This window comes from Choloepus didactylus, chromosome 3, assembly GCF_015220235.1.
Source record: "Choloepus didactylus isolate mChoDid1 chromosome 3, mChoDid1.pri, whole genome shotgun sequence".
Taxonomy (NCBI): Eukaryota; Metazoa; Chordata; class Mammalia; order Pilosa; family Megalonychidae; genus Choloepus; species Choloepus didactylus.
The window spans coordinates 131,114,504-131,137,521 of record NC_051309.1 but is presented as its reverse complement, the minus strand read 5'-3'; the positions used below and the strand labels follow the sequence as shown (position 1 = coordinate 131,137,521).

General features: G+C 36.1%; 1 protein-coding gene across 1 annotated transcript in view; it reads left to right on the top strand.

The window, feature by feature from the left end:
- Positions 1 to 2,706: 2,706 nt before the first annotated feature.
- LOC119530433 (rho GTPase-activating protein 20-like) overlaps positions 2,707 to 23,018 on the top strand; it is a 39,647-nt gene continuing 19,335 nt past the window's right edge. Inside the window, exons 1-7 of the mRNA XM_037831471.1 lie at positions 2,707 to 2,777; positions 6,160 to 6,327; positions 11,898 to 12,047; positions 14,755 to 14,796; positions 15,442 to 15,532; positions 18,840 to 18,911; positions 21,192 to 21,258. Of these exons, the coding sequence (XP_037687399.1) occupies positions 2,707 to 2,777; positions 6,160 to 6,327; positions 11,898 to 12,047; positions 14,755 to 14,796; positions 15,442 to 15,532; positions 18,840 to 18,911; positions 21,192 to 21,258 (661 nt within the window). The remainder of the gene's footprint in view (positions 2,778 to 6,159; positions 6,328 to 11,897; positions 12,048 to 14,754; positions 14,797 to 15,441; positions 15,533 to 18,839; positions 18,912 to 21,191; positions 21,259 to 23,018) is intronic.

Genomic DNA, 23,018 nt, shown 5'->3' with positions numbered 1-23,018 from the left:
GAAAAGTTTTTTAAGAATCCAGATCTTATGAATCAGAACCTCTGCAGGGGGGGTGGGGGTGGGATGCCTAAAAATCTTTCCCAAGTGATTCTGATGCACACCAAAATTGATTTACAGTTACTATATTGTAGAGCAAGAGAAATTTCTTGGTCTCTAACCACTCTGAAGGAAAGAGGCAGAATGGGATAGTAACCCTATATATAATCTGGAAATTTGGAGAAGATGCAGAGATAAGTCTGTGTACATTTCTTAAGTAGATTCTGACAGATGCTTGCAGGGATGCCAGAGAGTATTGTCTGAGAAACTTCCATGGTTCTAACTATAGTCAGCATGTCCCAGACTAGCACTGCTCCTTTAAAATCTTTTATAAGTCTCTGGAGGCCACTATCTACATGACACGTCTATGTTAATTTAGTTTTAAGACGAAAGGCCTATCAAGGTCTAAAAGGACTAAAATTGCCCTCATATTTGGCCCCACTCCCTTTTTGGGCTTATCTCACTTTCCTGTACCTTTTTTTAGTATCTCCAATCCAGCAAACCCTTTCATGTCTCTGAAACTTGACATATTCTATCTCCTTTGCAAGACACATCCCCTCCCAATAAACACACTTTCTCTTTTCCTTTTCTCTCTCCTTCTTCCGCCACTCCTCCCACTCTCTTTCTCTCCCTCCTCCTCCCTCCCCCCATCTATCTCTTATCTAGTTAATTCCAAAATTTTCCTTTAAAGCTCGTTTCAAATGAGCTCTTCACAGAAACCTTCCTTGTCTCTTTTTACAGACTAAGTCATGAACCTGTTCCATCTTTTAATCTCTCATCTACCCTTTAATTTTTCTTTGTAGTATTTATCAAAGTCTAGAGTTATACAATTATTGGTGTGATTATTTGTTTAATCAAATAGTTCAAATCTAGATTTTGTGACAGTTGAGTCTGAGTCCCTTGTTCGCAGCTACCCAGACATAACCTAGTGCCTTTTCCTAGTACAGGTTCAAACACTATTTGCTGACTGAAAGCAGTAAATGAAAGAGGGACTATTTATTTTATGTCATCCTTATCTTTTCCCCACCATGGCAAAAAACTGTTTCATTCATTTGTTCATTCAATAAAGTTTTTGTAATTCCTCCAATGTGCCAAGGCCTGTGAGAATAAAATGAATAATCAGATATAGTCTTTTCCCTTGAGGTCCTTTTAGTCTAATGGGTAATAAAAGACATGTATTCAAATAACTATTACAGAGGACTATAAAGAAAACCACAAACTTTGTTGGTAAGATCAAATTTCCATCCTCCAAGGTTGTCAAAGGAAGGAGAGTTCTGGTGATTAGAGCTGGGAGAACCTCAATACTGTTCCTTTGAGGCTTGTGTGACCTCCAGAAGCAGCTGAATTTGAATCCCTACTGTTTGACTTCAGGGTATTTAACTTATGTGTGCAGCAGCCTCCTCATAAAATGGTCAATATTCTAGTGGAAAGGGAGCACTGTCTTTATATAAAATGTTCTTAGTAAAATACAGTAGGTGCCATAAAACTGAAATACAGATGTCAAGCAAGTACATGAAAAGATGTTCAGCATCATTACCTATTAGGGAAATGCAAATTAAATCCACAATGAGGTATCACCTATCAGAATGGCTAAAATAAAAAATAATGACAACACCAAATGCTGGTGTGGATATAGAGAAACTTAGTCACTCATACATTGCTGATGGGGAAGTAAAATGGTACTGCCAGTCTGGAAAACAGTTGGACAGTTTCTTTAAAAACGTGTAACTGCCATATGACCCAGCAATTGCACTCCTGGGCATTTATCCCAGAGAAATGAAGACTTACGTTCACACCTAAACGTGTACATGCCTGAACGTGAATGTTTTAACTACTTTATTCATAGTAACCCAAAACTGGAAACAACACACATGTCCTTCAAGGGATGAGTGGTTAAGCAAACTGTGATACAGCCATACCCACCAGAATACTGCTAAGTGATTCCAAGGAATGAAATATTGATACCTGCAATTCCCTGGCTGAATCTCCAGGATGTCATGCTGGGTGAAAAAAAGCCAATTCAAAAAGGTTACATACTGTATGACTCTATATAACATTTTTGAAATTACAGATTTCAGAAATGGGGAATATATTAGTGGTTGCAGGGATTAAAGTGGTGGTGGGACCGGGAAGGAAACTGGTATGGCTGCAAAAGGATAATATAAAGAATTCTTGCAGTGATGGAAATGTATCTTGACTGTTTTAATGTCAATATCCTGGTTGATATTTGTCTTGGTTTTCTAGGGCTGCCATAACAGAATACAACAAACTGAATCGCTTAAAACAACAGCAATTTATTGTCTCACTGTTTAGAGGCTAGAAGTCCAAGATCAAGGTGTTGAAGGACTATGTTCCCTTTGAAGTCTGTAGGAAAGAGTCTGTTCTACGCCTCTCTCCTGGCTTCTGCCAGAGGCCAGCGATTTTTGGTGGCCCTTGCCTTCTGGCATAACTCAACCTCTGCCTCCAGAATCCCACAAATCTCTCTCTGCGGGTCCAGATTTCCTTTTTATAAGGATACCAGTCATACTGAATTAGGGCCCACCCCTCTCCAGGTTGGTAAGTTTAATGAAAGTAAAAAGTTTAACTCAAAAAAATTATTAAAAGATGGAGGCAAAATCAGGGAAAGCAGTTTGTCAGTTATGGCATGAGCCATAGAACCTTGACGTCACAATGACGAGTGATCCTGGCAACTGCGGAATCCTCAGGGTGCAGGATTTGTTTGCAGTCCTCTGCCAAGAGCTGTAGACACACTTGGCTTTCAGTGCTAAGAAGTGAAGAAAAAGGGATGTTCACGTCATTCAAAAAGCACCCCAAGCTTCTAGGTGGTCATTCCAGGCTTTGCTTTACAAGGTAGTGTTTTAATATACTATTTTTAATCATGAAAAACAGACTGGCAATCACAGGAAGGGTTCTGTCTTGTTTCCGCTAAAATATATGAACTAATTCTTAATTTCAGCACTAGTTTTATGAAAGGCTCTTGTGTTCATAAGATTTAGTGCTACTGGGGACAAGAGAATAGGCTTTAACTTCCCAGGGGAGGCACTTTCTTGGCTCAATGTAAAGAATTTTCTGTAGGTCCTTGAAAAAGTCTACCCTGTTTGTGAAGGAGTTTTTATGTTCATTTCAATTTAATTATTTTACTTATTATGGTCAAAGTGTCCTGCTAGAGCGTAACATAACCCAACCAAATAATATCTGAGTCCATTTTATTAGCTCTTTCTTATGTTTTGAAACTTGTTTTAACATTTTTTCCCAAAATTTTAATATGGATTTAGATGATGGGAGTCTATTTGCCAGAATCCTCAATTTTCTAAATTTTCCTGTTACCATGAAACCAAATTATAATTACTTCTTTGCAAGTCTCCATATCATTTTATTTTATCTATGTTAGGCCACATATTGCCTTGTGTTTCCTTTTTTACCATGTTTTAAGTGCTTGGTGACTGAAAACTGTCAGATTCAACTTCGTCTTCCCTACAGAGTGCAGCATAGTGGCTTATGTAAATATATACTATGTGATTGAATGGAAATATACATTTTAAAGATATAAATTAGTTTCAGCATTAAGGAAATGTGATTTTATTTTTTCCTTCAAAAATGCAGTAGAAACTTTTCTTTAAGTCTGTCACTTAAAATCAAAATTAGTACAAATATTTGTAGGTAACTACAGCTTCAGAATACTTCTGATATCTTCATTTTGACTTTCATTATAATACGGTAAGTAAATATTATTTTTTCCAGATTAAGTGTTATGTTACTATCATTGACATCTGCCAGATTAAATAGCGATGTGGGTTCTCTGAAATAGTGACTTTTGACATATATTGTGTATGCAGGATACGGGGGTTGGATTATTAGCTTTAAAAGAGACCTCCAAGGATGGTCCTCTGCCACTCTTCACTCCACCCTCTGGCTACTTGGTTCTTCCGCCGAGGCTTTGGTGCTGCTTTCCGTGACATCCTTCCTTTTTCTTGAAAGTTAGCACGTATTTTCAGCCCAGTAGTTTTATCAGCATGCTTGCTGTTAGTAGAATTTTGGGGTCTAGCAACTTTCTTTCATTCCATACTTCCTGTCCTTTTCAGTTCAAGCTGGAAGTATTTTTAAGAACTTTGTGGGTCTCCTGTGGATGTCATTGATATTCACTCCATTAGATAGCAGTCAGATCTACTACGTTTTCTGAAATAATTCCTTTTCTGCTTTTGGCTTCTGCTGAGATACCTGAGGGACAATGAATTACCCTTAAACTTCCTAGAAGCCCTTTGGTTAAATTGAGGGGACCTGTGAACCACACCCTAAATTCTTCAACGAGATTTATGTGTGACTGAATACTCTCATCTTTTAATCTTTCTGAAGTTTTAATAAAATTTTGTACAGCCATGCACTCAACTTTTTTCTATGCCACACTTTCAAAAGCAATCTCTTAATTTTAGGATCTTTTCTTATCTAATAGGCTGAGAATTTCCCACGTCATCAAGTTCTGGTTCTTTCTTGTTTAACAATACTTCTCTCAGTTTATCTTTCTCTTCTCACATACTACTCTAAGCAGCAAGAAGACACCAGGCTTCAACTTCAACATTTGCTTGGAAGTCTTCTCACCTAAATATTCAAGTTCGTCATTCACAAGTTCTGCTTTCCATATAACTACAGAGCACAATTCCGCAAAGCTTTTGGCTAACATATAACAAAGAGCTCCCTTTAGCTTTCAATAACACATTCCTCACTTCCTTCTGAGACCTCACCAGTAAACTTTAAAGTCCGTATTTCTACCCACAATCTGTTTACAATGATTGAGGATTTCTCTAAGGCCATTTTTTTTCTCAGTAATACTCCTCACTTCCTTCTGAGCCCTCACCAGCAGAGTGTTTAACATCCACATTTCTACCAACAGACTGTTCAAGGCAGTCTAGGCCTTTCCTATCATGGTCCTCAAAATTCTTCCAGCTTCCACCTACTGCAGATGTGAAGCTATTTTCACATTTCTTATTATTTGTTAGAGCAGCACGCTACTTCCAGGTACCAAAATTTATACTAGGTTTTTATTACAGCTGTAATGAATTTCCACAAACCTAGTGGCTTAAAACAAGAGGAATTTGTCATCTCACAATTTCTATATGTCAGAAGTCTAGGTGAGCTTGACTGGGTCCTCTGCTTTGGGTCTCACAAGGCTGATCAAGGTATTGGTGGGGCTGCTTTCCTTCCTGGAGGCTTTAGGGAAGAATCTGCTTCTAAGCACATTCAAGTTTTAGGCCAAATCCAGTTCCTTGAGGTAGCAGTTCTGAGGTCCCCCTTTCCTTGCTGGCTGTGACCTACCCTCTTTTTGCTTTCAGAACTGGCTACATTCCTTCTTACACTTTCCATGTGGCTCCTTCCAGCAATGATGGATTAAGTCCTCTCACACTTCAAATCTCTCTGACTTCCCCTTCTGTGCCATCTTTCCAACTCCAGCCAGATAAAATTCTCTGATTTTAAGGGCTCATGTCATTAGCTCTGGCCACCAGGATAATCTTCCCATTCTAAGGTTCATAACCTTAATTGTATCTACCAAGTATCTTTTGCCATGTAACATATTCAAATGTTCTGGGGATTAATGGGTAGTTATCTTTGGAAAGGCATTCTGCCTAGCACAGTCCTCTAATTAAGCCTTCCTCCCATCATTGCACTAAAATTTTTCTTGTCAGGGTCACTAATAAGCTCTGTGTTAGTAAATCTAATGGTCAATTCTCAGTAACCATCTGCCTTGGCCTTGTTGCAGCATTTGCCGTGGCTGAGTTCTCCCTTCTTGTAATGCTTTCTACATTTGGCCTCTTGGTTCTCCTCTTCACTGACAGCTCAGATCTGTTTTGCTACTTACTCTTTTTTCCCACCTCTAGGAGTTGGCATGTCTCAGGGCTATGTCCTTGAATCTGTTTTCCATCTACACCAATTCTCTAAGTGACCCATCTCTTTATAGCTTTATAGCTTTAAATACTATAACTCAATGACTCCTAAATTTGAGTTGCAGAGTCCTGTTTTGGGGATCGATACTCAATTTTTAACAGTTGTGTCACCCTTGACCCTTAGCATAAAATTCTATCCTATATTTGACCATTAACTAGCTATTTTATGCTGTTTGATGTGCTACAGGCAAAGCTCTTCCACTGATGTGGATACCGACAATGAGAAAACCACATCGTTTGAGGGCCCCATTCGTACTCTGCTGATCCATGGCCCTGTGGAACTCAAAAGAGGCTGGAGGAGGCAGAAACGTCACCTATTCCTGTTCAGTGATTTGTTGCTTGTGTCTAATTCCAAGTATGTATACGCTACATGCTCTCCTGATGTTCTTTAGAATTATATTTTCACTTGTAAACTGCATTTTCACTAACCCTTACTATAAGAAAATAGTTTTTTTCCTTTTGTTTTGCAAATGTTTTTGTCCTCCATTTATTCAACAAGTATTCATGGAGGTCATGCTCTGTAATGTGCCACTTCAGGGTATACAACTGAGAATGTGCAGCAGGGTCCCTCTTGCCTGGGGCTTATAAAGAAATGATAAAAATAAGAGGGAGAAAATTAAAGATCGTAATTAGTGCTTCTAGTTAGAAGACTGATAGGGTGTCATGTGGGGAAGCATGGGACAGTGTTAGAGAGAGATTGTCTGGGAAATCATCTTTGATTTGGCAGCATTTAAATGCAACCTATGAAATGAGAAAAGGCCATTCATAAATTAGGTGGCTGAGCCTTCTATGCTGAGAGAATGACAGGCCCTAAGGTGGGGAGCGGTTCAGGGAAGGCTGAGGTGACTGGAGCCTGATGCCCAGGGACATGATGTCAGGTACGAGATTGGAGAATTGGGCAGTGATCTGGTCACACAGGGCCTTGTTAGGCCATGGTAAGTGGTTTGGCTGTTATTCCCAAGGGTTTTAATCAGGGAAGTGACCACATCAGGTTTATATTTTCAGCGTATTGTTCTGAGTGTTGGAAGATAGGGAGTAGGCAAGAGTGGAGGCAGGGAGACTGGTTAGGGGAGGCAGTAGTCATGATGAATGAATACAAGGGGTACATCTGGGTACTGGCTTTGAAAATAAAGATGCAGCACAGAATTTGGAATATATGTTGGAGGCAAAACCAACTGGATGCACTGTCCCCTCAACCCTAAATACCAATAAACTAATAACCAGCCTAGAATCAGGTGATTGCTCAACAAATGTATGAAGGATAGGAGATGGGAGGAATTGACTGTTCTGGTCACCCATTTACCGGCTCCATCTTCATTTTCATTATTTATGAAACATCATAAGAGACATAAAATATTTCAACAGACAAAATCCCATCAGGAAGTTTTTAGTGACTAGAGGAAAATTAAACTTTTCTCTCTCCTCTTCCCCTGGCTTCTGTTTATGCCATGCATAGATAAGACATGTGAGATCAAGTACTAATTTAGCAAAATACTGTATCTAATCTGAGTGACATTAATAATGTTAGGTACATTTTATCAGTGGCTTATTATATGTCAGTTATTATCCTAAGGATTTAACATACCTAATCCTGCCTAACCCTTACAACTACTCTACAAGATGGAATTATTTTCCTTGTTCTGTAGACAGCCTTGATATTTAGAGGTATAGTGGCTTCCCCCATGTCACCACATTAGTAATTAGTGGAGTCCACATTTCAAATTAGGTCTGTTCATTTTGAACACAGGCTTTTACCTAAAAGGTAGTATTGCTACCTCTATTCTTTCTATATTTCTGGATTTCATAGAACATTCCACAACCATTTAGTTTCTCTCTGATCATTGAAATCAACCTTTCCTTTGTGGGGAATAAAAGACTCACTTCCATCTGATTGGTTTCCATCTTGTTAAGAAATAGAACAGAATGCTTAGAGAACTGAAAAATGAATGGGGAAAAAAAAAAAAAATGAGGCAAAGATAAAGGTAATAAATATGTTTTAGAATGTGTTTTTGGATGACAGAAATTGTCTACAGATGTAGCTGTGGCGTTGGTGATGTCATAAAGAATGCAGAGGCAAAAAGACTGTCTGCCCAGGCTTTGGTATGAGGTCCATTTGAAGGGCTGTGAGGGCCATTGATAGAGATATCTGTTTGTTTGTTTTTTTAATGAAGATTAGTTATCTTTCTCTTTATTTAACCAAGATGAAGGTAGGAAGCAAAAATTTATTGGATGGGTTCTCAGACCACACTAGGAGCATCACAGATGTCTCATGTAACTCTCCCAACAGCCCTCCAAGGCAGGTATTATTATCATCTCCAGATTTTGGGTAAGAAAACATGAAACAGAGCCAGAGAAAGACTCAGTAACTGGCCCGAGGTCATCCACCTCGGATATCATGGGGAGGGGCTCAAATCCAGTCTGTCTTCATCCCAAGGTCAGGCTGTTCCTCCACTCCAGGTCGTACTCATCTGTGCTCAACCTGAGAGAGAAACCAACAGGCAACAACATCTCTCACCTCCTGTTTGTTAGGACTTTTCAGGTTACTCACATTCCAAGTTTAAGAGGGAACAGAAACATGTTGTCCTTCGCTTTTTTTAACCTTTACAGTATGGTAATATTTAGGGAGAGTAGAAGACTATTTGTTTTCTTACAAGAAGTTATTTAAGTTATTTATTGTTCTGGATACTGCTAACCTGTCAATGGGTTTCTGGAACCTACAGTATTCTGCCAAAAACATTTTATATAAAGATGATGTTCCCTTTCCATCTACTTAAGACCTGAATTTTTATTTTGATTGACCCACTATCAAAAAAGTTGTGCAGCATTTCCATTTTACACATATTGTTTTGAGATAACTCTTTTCATCCACTCAAGATATAATGCAACAAAACCTATATCAATTTCTGTATTACTGTTCTTCTTTAAGAAACTACACTCATAAAGGATATTTTTGTATAGTTTCTACATCCATTGGAAATAATAGAAATTGGTTTATAAGCCCAAAGCCCTTGAGATAGAGAGAACAGAGACTTTTGGAGACCACGTTTTTTAGGAAACTACCTATGATCAGTCCCACTACCTATGATCAGTCCCATTGTGAACATTTGGGTACATTTATGGAAAGATTTTTTTTTCCTTTTTTTTTCTTTTTCTTTGTAGAAAGAAGTAACAACAACTAAAAAGAAATAGCCCCCTGCAATAACAAACTTGCATACTTCACTTTTAAATGTAGAGTTGTGTTATGCCCTGAATCAGTTATTCTGTTCAAATTAATCATCTGAGTTTAGTGCCTGGTTTTTCCACTTAGCCATAAGGAGTAGAGTGACTTAGGTTCCATTTTACTTCAGCTCACCTTCAGGCTCCAGTTCAAAATTCTCTCATTCTTTAGGTAATGCTACAGAAATAAACTCAAGTGGAATAAATAATTGACCAACTGCCACATATGTATTTGGTCAATATAAGTGTCTCTTAAGTCTGTGTGTAATAATAAAGGGAATTTAAACATTTGTTTCTTCACAAAGGCATTATATTTGCTTTGGTTGTGCTGGATATTAACAAAAGTGAAAATTGTTTTGAGGTTATTGTCATTTTTTCTATACTACATTAGAAAGTTTTGTTCTCGGGAATTAGAGTCAACATCCTCATATTAAGTTATTAGGCAAATACAGAAATATTGAAAAATGAGTTTTGTTATTTTTTTAGGTCAAAAGATGAAGATGACTTTTAGTGAAAATATAAACAGATCAGTGAAATTATAGACAGATATTTGTGGAGTATACCATGGCCCCTACTCTAGGGAAACACTCCTATCTTAGAATGGGGGAAATCTCCCTAGAATTCTGTAAATTTTCACAGTTTATTGGGGCATTCCTGCCAAGGATAAAGGCTGAAGTAGAAGAAAGCAAGAGGGATATTAGTCATCTAATTAGATGTATAGGTAAGTGAGTACACCATATAAATAAAAACTGCAGACTTCCTTCTCCTCTTCTTCTTTGAGCCAGTTTATGTTAGAGTCATGCTTTCTAATGTCTACTGAGGTAGTCTAATTGAGTTGGTGATTGAGAATGAGGAAACACAGTGGGAACTTAGGAGTATTCACTTGAATATAAAGCTTTGTTGTAATACATTTTAAATATTTTCAAGCTAGCATCTAACTTTGTGGATATAAATGTTTTAAGATTTATCCCCTCAACACCAAAATAAAAAAACAATACAATCAGAAAGCCCAATGGCTCTGGGAGATAAAACAGGTCTGAGGGTAGAAAAGCTGAGGTAGAATTTCCTGAAACTATTCTTCCTTTCATGAGCTTTAGAAGGTAAGTCAACACCCATAGATTACAAATGTCACAACGATAAACTCAAAAGTTAGACTGGGTGCAAATTCTGGCTCTGTTGCTTTTGGCACTTTTTAACCTTTCTGTGAGTATCCTGATCTTTAAAATGGAGTTAATAGAGACTGATGCATTTGTTTGAGGATTAAATAAAATAATGTACATAAAATATTTAGAAGAGTGCTTGGCACATGGTAAATGCTCAATACATGTCATAGGTGATTAGAAGCTATACTCTGGGCTTTTAGTTGGTTGCTTGGTTTGGGATTAAAAGGAGTAAACAATCTAACAGTTTTTTAAACTAAGAAGAGAATTACTGAAATGACTTTTTTCCAGGTTAATGTATGTAGAAGTTTTCCCAGTACTTAACTGTCTATACAGACAAATGTCTGCATTAGAAAATACAAAATCTGTAAAAACAAGCAGATAATGTCTATCCTTCCAATTGATCATGTATTTTTAGTTTTAGAATAACTTTAGAGTTGCTATCTAGAAAAAAAGGATTTTATCTGACAGTTTTATTTAATAAAAATCTTCAAGTACACAGGAATAGGGGAAAATATTGAAATAAGATATAGAAGCAACTTTATTTTCATTTCATAAATTCTGTTGAAGAGCTATAACTTTGACTCTTCCATGAATCAGTGGAGTCATGGGGTTGTTTCCACATGAGATTTTTATTTTATTTTAGCTTTAGTGTTTCAACAAGTGGTTCTGAATAGTAGGGAGTCCCAAAGTGATGTGCCCAGGAGCCCTAGGTGTCCTACTTAGTGCTGTTAACTATTTAAATCTGAGGCCCACCTGAGCATTAAATTTCTGAATTAAGCCAAGAGATATGATAATTTTCATGTCAGAGATCCAAGAGGAATTACACAGAAATTGTCAATCACCTTCTGACTCTCCAGACAAAAATGGGAAGTATGTCCATGACTTACATGTAAGACTTACTGGCCTTTGCCCTGGGTTTTTTGTTTGTTTTTTTTTTAAGTCAGGTTCAGTCTTTAGGCTATACTTTTCCGCTTTTAGCCAGAATCTAAGGGAAAATGATAAGAGCAAAATCTCAAGAAAGGAAATTTAAAATAACCTATGCTGGAAAATCTTATAAAAACCAATATGAAAATGTTTTTAAATCCCTGTAATTCAAGATTGTATTTTTTAGTCTATCTCTCCTAAGAAAAAGTTTTGTATTTTCATGTCACACATGTTTAATCTAATTTCCACCACACAAATATTTTTAAAGTATGTAAGACATAAATAATAAATGAATTAACAGTTCTTTAAAAAGGCAGTAACTTTAAAATTAGAGTTTTGGTCAAAACTCGAAATGTAACACTCAGAAAAATAAACCCACCTGTCTATGGCTATTAGCTGCAATCAATGCAGTATTTTCAAGGCCTTCCTGGTCCAGACTTTACTCAGTACACACTTAGCAAAGGCCCCATCTAGCCATTCACTGTGCTGTGCACTGAGGTAATAGAAATGAATAAGGCATGCTTTGCCCTGGAACAGCAAAAACTGGTGTCATTATCAGCACTTCTGCTCCCACAGTATTTAAGAAACAACTAACAAAGGTCTTATGTGGTTATCTTTCTAGGTATAGAAAAAACTTTAAGATAAAAATGAAAATACCACTGAGCACCATTTGGATGGCAGACTGCGTGGATGAAGTAGGGGGAGGCGACCGCAGGGCCAAGAGGTCCTTCATGTTGGGCTGGCCCACCTTGAATTTCAAGGCCAGCTTCAGGTAAAAACCACAGCTTGGTCCTGTCTTTATATGCATTAGCTATAAAGTCAACTTTATATTGTGTAGGATGGATAGAAAAATATGAACAAATTTTGTTCCTCTATTTTTTTTTTAAGGAAGACATTTTAATCTGATTGTCTATTAAGCCACTGACTCACTTTTTGACTCCCATAAAGACACTTGTATGCCTTGTACTTTCTCCAAAGGATTTTTCACTAAAATATGTACAAGCTGATAGTAAATAATTGGAGCTATTGGAGTAATTATCCTTTGGTTTTGATCATGGTTTTTCAAACGGTTCCTCTGAGTTACTTTGGGAGTAGGTGTTCAGGGGTTATGCAAGGAGAGTTGAGAGAGGAAAGTTCTAGGACCCACTCTCCAACATCCTCCTCACTTTATGCCCAGGTATTATCTGTGTTGTTTAACTGCTAAATAGACCTTTCTTGAGCAAGTATAATTAAATATTCCAAAATTAAGTTTTAAAATTGCATTTATACTCCCAAATAAATTCCCTTCAGAATTAGTATTTAATCATACAAATAAAAAGAATCATATCATCAAATACTGGGTTGCCTGAATTGCTGTGTGTCATATTCTCTGATTTGGTATCTATAGAGAGGTGACTATCAAAAACAAAGATATAATTCATGGAGTGCGGGTTAGTTTTCCAAGACACGTTCCTAGACTGGGATGAAGATGGGGAACATGGTCCCTTACCCTAGACATCCTGAATTGGCACTCTTGGGTTCACAGTGACCATGCAACACTTACGTCTGCTGTTTTGAACAACTGGAACCCATTCCCCATACTTATTTTACATATAAAGTGAGTATTCCTCACATACACTCAGCACTTTTCCTTCTCCTCATTGCCCCATTCTGCCAAAACCCCACACATCATCTTAAAATCAAGACAACTAAAATGTTTACAAGTTGTTAATCTACTAAATTCTATAATGCAGCAGATGGCTCAAGGAAAAATTTTCAAAGATGGTCAGGAAGAAACATGTGCTTGTTTCATCCTGTGCATGTCTCGTTTTCATGATAGATTTCTCTAAAGATTATTGGTTCCTATTTCATCTCCTCAGTGATTCAGGTGAAAGGAAGCAGAAAAAAATGAGAATATACAAAGTCATTAGTGAGGGAGTTTTTCTTTACTTGGAGGGAAAACATGTGGAAACAAGGTTTACATATATTATATTGGTTATAAAGCTGTGTGAATATGTGAAAGACATTTACAACAGTGCCTGGTACCTAATGCCTTTGTTATTTGCTATTATTTCTCTTCTACAAATTGGTGTAATTAGAAACTGTGTTCATGTGCATATGTTGGTTGGGGGTCTGCTCTCCATATGAAGCAGATCTTGAAGTGATTACTGGGAGAAAGGGAAGAGCTGCTCCTGTTGGAAATATAAACTGGTGCAGCTGTGGAAAAGCTTAACAAGTTCCCCAATAAGCTAGACATAGAATTACCATATGACCTAGCAGTTCCACCCCTGAATATATAACCAAAAGAACTGAAAATGGGCATTCAAACAAAAACTGTACACGAATGCTTATAGCGGCATTATTCACAATAGTCAAAAATAGGAAACCACCCAAATGTCAACTGATAAATGGGTAAGTAAACAAAGTGTGGAATATCCATAAAATGGAATATTATTCCTCCGTGAAAGGGACTGAAGTACGGATACATTCTACAACACGGATGAACCTTGAAAACATCATGCTAAGTGAGAGAAGCCAGACATAAAAGGCCACCTATCTTCTAACTCCATTTATGTGAAATGTCCAGAATAGAGAAATCCATAGAGACAGAAGGTAGATTAGTAGTTGTCAGGACCTGAGAAGTAAGGAAAGGGTTGTGACTGCTTAATGGGTTCAGGGTTTCCTTTTGAACTGATGAAAATGTTCCAAAACTAGATAGTGCTGATAGTTTTACAACATTATGAATGTACTAAATGTCATTAATGGCAAATTTTATGTTATGTGCATTTTGTCACCACAAAAAAAAAAGCAAGTAAGTGAAAAGTCCATGTATGAATGGACCTTAAAACATTTTTTACTTTGAATATTAAATGCTGCAGTGGTTTTCTGAGAAAATGTTAGTCATTAGTATTTTTAGCAGTTGGTGGGTTGCTCTTGATCAGAGTAATAAAGAATAAGTTTTCTAAGAATTAATTTTTAAGATATTACATTTCTGCTCTCTGTATAAAGAAATCAAATTAGTTTTTACTAAAAAGATGTTCTTGTTTCTGGGCCAAGATAATTCCATCCAAATGCCAGATTTCTTAAGTATAATTTAATCTGAATAGTAATGTACTTTATAGTTGAATAACACTTCAAGATACAAGAACAACACTCTGAGGTGTAATTAACTCCCCTTTTCAGTGTGGAAACTGAAGCTCAGAACAGTTAAGTGATTTTGCCACGATCACATAGTGTGAATGAATTTGCTGCAGTCAAGTGCTTAGATTCCAAACCAAATTACCTTCCACTAAAAGACCTACTTCCCATCTCTGTAATATTGCTTATAAAAGAGCAGGATCCATCAATTGCCCAGTTATACAGAGAGCACAATTTCCATATGCATTCACATGAGTACCAACAGACTGCTGATATTTTTATCTAGAATGGCACTCAGTATGTTAGTAAAAGCATTTTATGTGGCTTAATTTTTTCCTTTTCCTTTTTTTTGTTTATTTCAGTTCTCCAGAGCAAAAGGATCAATGGTACTCTTTCCTTCAAAGGTATTTTTTCAGCATATTTTAATTTTAATCATTATATTTTAATCATTAATCTATGATTTTAAAAAATGCAAGTCACTGCAAAGAAGTGCCAAACTATTCCCTCTCTCCTTAGGGGAAATTGTTAGACTATCCTCAAATACTTCTTGTTTAGGTTTATGTTGGCTGCTTCTGTAAATAATGTTCTCTCATTCTCATATATAATTTGCTTGTTTTTGGAGAAGTTCTGGTTACCACTCTCATCTTCTTTCCCTTCTCTTCAGCCCATGGATTGGAGCTAAGGTTATTCTCAAATGTGTATTAAAATCCCATAAATGCAAGTTTTTCTACTGAATAATTCTCAAAGTAACCATTAATTCCTACATTTGGTCCCCACAACCCAGGCGGGAAAGTTTTGAGTACCTTATCCACTGCCCAAATGTCACATGACAGGGCAATCTGTTATTTTCTGAACCATGTCTTATTTTCTTGAAATATCTTTGTATATTTTCTTCCAATCCAAAGTTTGATCTTGCTAAGTCTATCCATAAGCATTTAAAAACAAATAACAAAGTATATTGAAAATATTAGCAACATAGGTTGATTTTAAAATAAGCTATTAGCTAAATTCATCCTAATCTATTTTGGGTTTTTATTGAATTTGATTAGATATATCAGTCTGGCCAAGGAGAAAGACCAACCAAAGAGCATTCCCCTTAAAATTGTTACTAAGGACATCATGAACTCTGCCTGTGTAAGTGTTTTAAAGCCTAAAAACTAAATTCCAAGTTCCTAACTGAAGCAGAATGAGAGAGAGAGAGAGAGAGAGAGAGAGAGAGAGAGAGAGAGAGCCCATGTGGAAATGTATTTTCCTGTAAACATGTATGTCTTTGTATGTGTAAAGAATAAATCCTAGGGAGTATGAAGCAAGAAGAATCCATGTTTGTTGCAGTGTTTAAGCTTAGAAAAAATATTGCATGTTAAATATCCTTATTGTTTCTCTGGATACTTCTAATAGCAACTGTAGTGGCTTGATAAAGTGATTTCCACAAGCAAGTATTTCCTATTAGAATTAAGCTTTTTATTTCCAGTTGTCACTATTTACATACCAGTGGTTTGGTTGATTTTACATTTTTTGTTTGTTTTTAACATTTTACTTGGAAATAATTTTAAACTTATAGGAAAGTTACAAAAGTAAATAGTACAAGAACACCTATACACCCTTTATCCATATTCGTCTATTAATAACATTTTACCCCCTTTGCTTTATCATTTCTTTTCTTTCTCTGTCTCTTTCTGTATGTGTGTTTATATGCTTATTTTAGTTTTGAGGGCCAGTTACATACTCCATGACCCTTCATCCTTAAGTGCTTATGTATTTCCCAAGAATAAAGATTATTCTCTTATATAATCACCATACCGTTAAAAAAAAAAAATTGGTAAATTTAACATTGTTATAATACTTTAATGTATCATTCATGTTCTGATTTTGCCAGTTGGCTCCAATAATGTTCTTTATAGTTTTTTACCTTTCTAGTACAGGATCCACTCTAGGGTCAGGTATTACATTTAAATGTCATTTCAGATACAGAATAATTTTTAAATGTCCTTCATTTTGAAAATTGTCAGGGATTGAACAGAGCTGAGAGTTATGACATTTTAAATGGATCAGCATGTTTCTTCTACCCCATTTTGTTTATGCTATTGGAAAAAAATCAAGGCTTTAACCTCATTTATTGTATATAATTTGATTAATGAAATTATAGTGCAGTAGCCAAGATTTTCACAATGATGAATAGGATGGATACTTCATAATCTTAATATTTTTATGGCAGTTTTTTTTCTGTCATACTTTAAAGCAACTGTAGATCACTCAAAATAGGATTTGTAGGTAGAAGAAAAGGGGTCGGGTCGTTCAAAGTAGTTATTTCCTGGCTAAAAAAAAGTCATGCAAATGATCTGACCTATTCCCAAGCAGAAGATGTCATTCCTTAGGGAAGATGAAACTAGAGAGTTTTCCTGTAGCAAAGCATATTCTTGTCACTGTCTGCTTTGTTTTCAATTGTGGCAGTTGGTTACATTCAGAATTTTCGTGGAAAATTGCTTTGAAATTTTTAAAAATCAATTTTAGTGAGGTTAATTTACACAAAATAAACATTTCTAATGCTTACATAAAATAAACATTTCTAATGCTTTTCATTCATTGTTTAAGATTCAAGTTCCCCTCTGATTCTGTTTCATTTCATCTAATGTTCCTTAGCATTTCTTGTAGTGCAGGTCTTGTGCCAACAAAATTTAGTCTCCTTTATCTGAAAATATCTTTATTTTGCCTTCCTTGAAGAATATTTTCCTTTTTATCATTGAACATAGTTGTAATAGCTGCTTTTTGTCTCATGATTTGAACATCTGGGTCGTCATAGAATTGGCCTTAACACTTGAGAATTGGTCACAATTTCCTGGTTCTTCATGTATTGAGTAACACTTTAATTCATATGGAACAAAGTAATCACATTTCTATTTTTTCAAATTATATGATGTGTAATAGGTTATTTAAGTTATTTGTTTACAAAGAGCTCTGTCTACTGGAGTTTACTTGTTTTGTCTATAAAAAGCAACAGCATGCAGGAAAGAAATACACATATCCCTATAATTATTGTTTTGAACATGTATGTTCCCTAGGTTAAGAAAAGCCATTATCCTAGAAGCCAAATAAATTAGGGAGTGATTGTTAGCATTTCAGAAGAGATTTTTCATGTTACAAAAGACCTGATGGGAGAATTCCTTTAAATTCAATAGAAGGGTTTTTAGACAGTTAAAAAAATAACAGAACATTTACTTCTAATTAAATGCCAACCTAAAGCCCAGAGTGAATCCTCCTAGACATTTCAGCAATAGGGAGCCCTAAAGCTCCTGAGTTTGGGTTCCCTGAGCCCTGCTGCTGGACTCTGAAACACTTTTTCAGATTCTTTGGAGCTGTAAGTAACACGGTTCCAAATCGATGCATTTAAGGTGCTTTTCTTTAGAAAAATCCAATTAAAAAACAACTTTCAGGGCCATCTGTCATGTCAAGCAATTGGTCTACAAGAAAAAAAATTGCAATGAAAGGGTAAGTGATGAATTATGAAAAGTGTTTCCTTTTTGTTTTAAATATAATTTTTGTTTTAAGGCCTGTGAGTGTCCGCTTCTGCTGCTTATTTGTCCTCTTTAAGCAATATTTATCAGAGGACACACCCCTCATTGTAGATTTATCTAATAATATTGTAAATCCTATGTATAGAGTAAATGTTCTTTGCTACATATTATTTTTAAATAATGTCTTTTGGGATTCAGATAGTTTGACAGGTAACATCTTAGAATCCTCAAGTCGTTTTCTGCAAATTGTCTTCTTTTTTTAGGATGCACTTTCTCAATGTGAAGTGTAATAAACAGCTATATAGATATCCTATTCACTGACAAAGTTGGTAATGGAACTTAGATTTTAAAAATTTTCAATCTTAGATTTAAAAAATTTTCAATCTTGTTTCCTAGACTCATTAGTTTTATTTCAGGGTCTCAAAAGATTTCAACAATGAAAAGCCATTGGTGCCCATGGCGCCTGACACAGAAAGTTCTCAATAAACAGCAGTTTTTAAAAACATCTTTTATAGCCAGTTCTTATTCCTATTTTACTTAAACTGAATGTGTGATACACAAAGAAATAAAGCCATACTATAAAAACACAACTCAGGAAGAGATAGAAAGGATCTAACTCCCTCCTTTTAAAAACTATCGTCTCCATTTTGGAATTAGATAACCTCAGGGTACAGAGGACAAACTCATGTGCCCTCTCTGAATTTGTACAGCTTAAGCTGTTATATCTGTGTGCCAGACATCCTTTAAAACAACTGTTATGTTTCAGTAAAATGCTTTCTCTTGGCTTCATATTACATAAAGGATATACATTTTATTTTATCAAATCCTGAAATAAAGCTTTGCCTTTAAAATATAAATAATAATTTAACAGTAATTATTTACTCACCTGTTTTTAAATTATTTACTCATAGCTAATTTTCTCATTTCTTTTTTAGTCTATAACAGCAACAAATACAGACACAACAAATGACATTATCAACAAGTCACTACCAATGCTAGGAATAACTGTAAGTTACCAGCAAGCTATTTTTAGTTAAAAACCAACCTTGATTTTTGAGATTCATACATGTGTGTGTGTGTGTGTGTGTGTGTGTGTGTGTGTGTGTATGTATTATATCTCCCAATATAAGGCAGATGTTTATAAGATACCAAAGTCATATTTTTCCCCCAAATTTAGAAATTGAAGTAAGGAAAGCTGTAATATTAGTCTATACATGGGTGCTCTTCTTGTATTGCCATCTAAAATTTCCATGTAAACTGAAAGCCATAACATCATGAAATCAGACTATAATTTTAAAGTGCTAATAATAATGTTTATTTTTTGTATATATTATATGCCTATACAACAAAATTTTTGTAAGATTCTAAATTAGAAAGTTCCAACCTCCTCTATTTGACCCTTCTTCCTGTATCTCCTTTCCTGGTTCATTCCCTCCCATACCTATTTACCCTGGTTATCACTCCAAGACTCATTCAGGGTGATGAATCCTAAAGGACTTGTTTTGTAGTACACTTTGAAATAAATAACACAACAAGAAGCCATATTCCCTAACCTGAGGATGAATCAGCAAATGCCTCTAATGAATCAGTAAGGAGGAAGACAAGTTCTGAATGAGACCATAGATTTGGTGGCATTTGTGTGCACATCACTCTCATCCCTGTTTTGCTTTTAGTATCTGCTCCTTTATGTTTTGATGGGGCTAGCATGAGTTTTTGAAATTTCTATGGTGGAGGAGATGGATATATTGGAGGATGAAGATGAGGCTGGGGAATGGGAAGGGAGGAGTTGCAGGGTTTTCCTGCTATGCCAAAACCACACAGCCACAACTGAGAAGTTCTATTGAAGAGAGTGGCATCCAGATGGACAAAAACTGTAGGAAATGCTTGTACAGTATAGTTCCTTATATAAAATTTTATATAAATGTGAAAATGCCTTGCTATTGTGACATGACATGATTACAAAATTTGTATTTAAATTTTACCTGACCCAGTGGTATATAATAAAGCTTCTTAAATCTTGGGGTAACCAGAATTTGGCATAAGAAATCAATGATTTTTTTACTAATCAATGATTTTTAATTTTTTTAGTAATACATTTAAAGTAAGGTTGAATTTATATACACCGAATAAAGCAGATGCCTTTGCATTGATTTCTAACCTGTATGATATATATGCCCCGAAATGAAGAATTAAATAATGAAAGCGAGTCAGTGGTTTGGGAAGGGATAGGACAGGGGAGGGGGAGAAAGATTACAGATACAGATCATTTTATTTCATGTTTTTTATTTTCCTTAGCTTAAAGTGCTCAGTCTCACTAGACAAATAATTTCTATTTTAATGAACATTTGGAGTTAGTTGGCTATGCCTGTTCAAAGAGATTATGATATAAAGTTCTCTGCTCCTACCTTAAAAAAAAAGGATTTTTATTAATCTCATTTCCTGTTTTCAATACAAATTAGAGAAGATTTGGTTGTGTGTGTGCATGTGAGTGATAGCTTCCTTGGTTGGGACCTTTCTTCCTAAAAGCAACACCGTGATTTTTAATCAGGAGACAAGGGCAGCCATGTGACCTAACAACTCCATTTGAAACATATTTTTGCTTCATCCTCTCCTGGAGGAATCTTTAAAATAATTCAGCAGAGTGGGATTTCTAGTATCGCTGGGTGATAATTCTGCTGGAGGAAATTGTTTTGAGCATCTGGCCTGTTCTCCAGCTTAGTGTTGTTGCCTCTTTTCTCCCCAGAATGGGGCTTAATGCGTTGATTTCACTTTGTTTGTCTCCTCAAGGCTTCTTGGGCATTTGTCTCAGAGCTGCCGAGCTTATGATGCCTTTCAAGTTTTACTTAGCCCAAGTATAGTCACGGCAGGGTATATGGCTTTCTGGGCAACACATTTATTAGGGCAGGAACATATGGCAAATCCCAATGTTTTACAAGGTGTCTGGAGAACAGCAGAAGGGAGAACTCTCAAGAAATTATACCTTTCTTCCGTAGCAAAGGGGGGCATAAATGTGAATATCTCGTGGGCCATCCACAAAATGAGCTGATTGCATTATTCCTCCTTAGATCTTTTACCTATCAGGAGGGACAAGGCTAGTAATTTGGAGGCTGGTTGTTGAAATTAGCACATAGTAATTTAAAAACTGTGGCCACCCCCATGGACTGAATAGCATTTTAGTTTCAATTCTTTTTCCTTTTGGAAACATAGAAATGCTAAGGAAATGGATGCTTCTTTAGGTTATCTACTGTTAATGATCTGTAGTGATGCTTAGTTCTTTTTTCTTCAAGGGCTCTGAGAAAGATTACCAAATGTGGGTCAGTTTGGACAAGAAAGAGGCACCATACCCTCTCACTGGTGAGTGTCAGAAAAAAATCTAAGATGGGATTGATTGGGTTGAAAATTGTAACTTGAAAATCTCAAAGTATTGATTGTTTGGCCGTAAGCTTAAATACTTTAAGAAGTTAAACCTCATGCAATACTCATTCATAAATTTAATAGTTTATTAAACCTAGCACTTGCTATATGCCAGGCACTAACAACAGGTCTTCATTTAGCACCTTATGGTATAGATGGGGAGAGAAATGTGAATTTTTCCTTGCTGCTTTTTCTTTTGACAAACAAAGCGTTCTTGACAAACCTCTCTATATGGTTTCAGTATGAAAGCAACATGGATTGTGATTTCTTTTTCCCCATACATTCATTTTCCATATTCCATTCTTGAATTCCTCTGTTCCATTTTCTAACAACTAGGTAGCCTATATTTTGAGAGGATCTGCTAGAGTCCAGCCATGCCTCCTAATCCATGTATAAGTATTTATTAACACCTGTTCTGTCCCCAGCACTTTTCTCAGAATCATTAAAAAATGAGATAATCATATCTAGATTCACTGACTGACAGATCCATAATTTGCCATTTCTCAGACTGAGTTTCGCTGCATTTGTTCTTGAAGAGTTATTGATAGATTACACCTCACCTTAAGTGGGTACTAGAACAATTTAACTTCAAAATGGAAAAAAAAGAAATTTTGCATCAGCAAGTTCATCCAGTGTAGTTTAAAAAAAATAAAGCAACTAAAACAAAGGAACAGATAGGATCTGTTGCAGACCTTGGCAACTAGCGATGGTGATGGTGATTTCTCCTAGAAATTTTTGAGTACTCTCTCTTATGTGCATTATCTCTTTTAATCCTTTCAACAGTCCTGTGAGGCCACTGCTGTGTAATTCAGGATATTTTCAAGTGATCTGAATGAAAGACCAGTTTTTTTTCTATGAAATGTACATTCTTAGCCTTGAAGTCAGTGAGTCACTACACACATATCTGAGGATAAAAATCCCCCTACCCGTTTTATGTTTTTTATTAATGTTAATATTTTTCTAAAAGCAATAAAGGAGTGAAACATGCACATGTTAACTTTTTGGCTTAAGACAGCTTCACACACCACTGCTGGCACAAAGGAGTCCTAAGAACTGCCACTCAAGATGGTCCTGTAGCAGCCATTCTATACAGCATATGCTAACGTGCCTTTGCTTCTGAATTATAGATTAGCTCTTGATTATCCTGATGAGTTAGTTTTATTTTATTGCTGTCATAGAAGCTTCTTTTGCTTTGTAATACAGAAGTTGCTGTAATTCTTGTTTGTCCAGAATATTGGCATTGTATCTATGCCCAGTGAAAATGAAAAGCAAGAGCTCACCAAGTTACATTCAATGATAAATCAGAAACAGAAGAAAGGGAACTTTTATTCTCAAAAAACTAAATCTATTTCATAGTTCAGAGTCTTTGGAATTTGATGGAGGGGAAGCAATTTAAAGCACGGAAGAGCAAAACAAATTATTTGGCAGTCAACTCCTGATGACTGCATATTCAGTTTTCCTCTCTATAAGTACCGTTTTGCACTTTGCTTCTGAGTTTCCAACACCCTGCAGTATTCCCTCTAATCATTGCCTGTGAGGGTCATCCTCAGAGGGCATCAGCTTAAAGACAAACACCCTCCCTTCTGCCCCTCCTCTACTCCTCACCCCCATCCCTTGATCTTGAATAGCTCTAGCTATAGAACAAAAAGTAATGAAATAACTCTTTATTAAACTGAAATCTTATGTTAGAGAATTGTAAG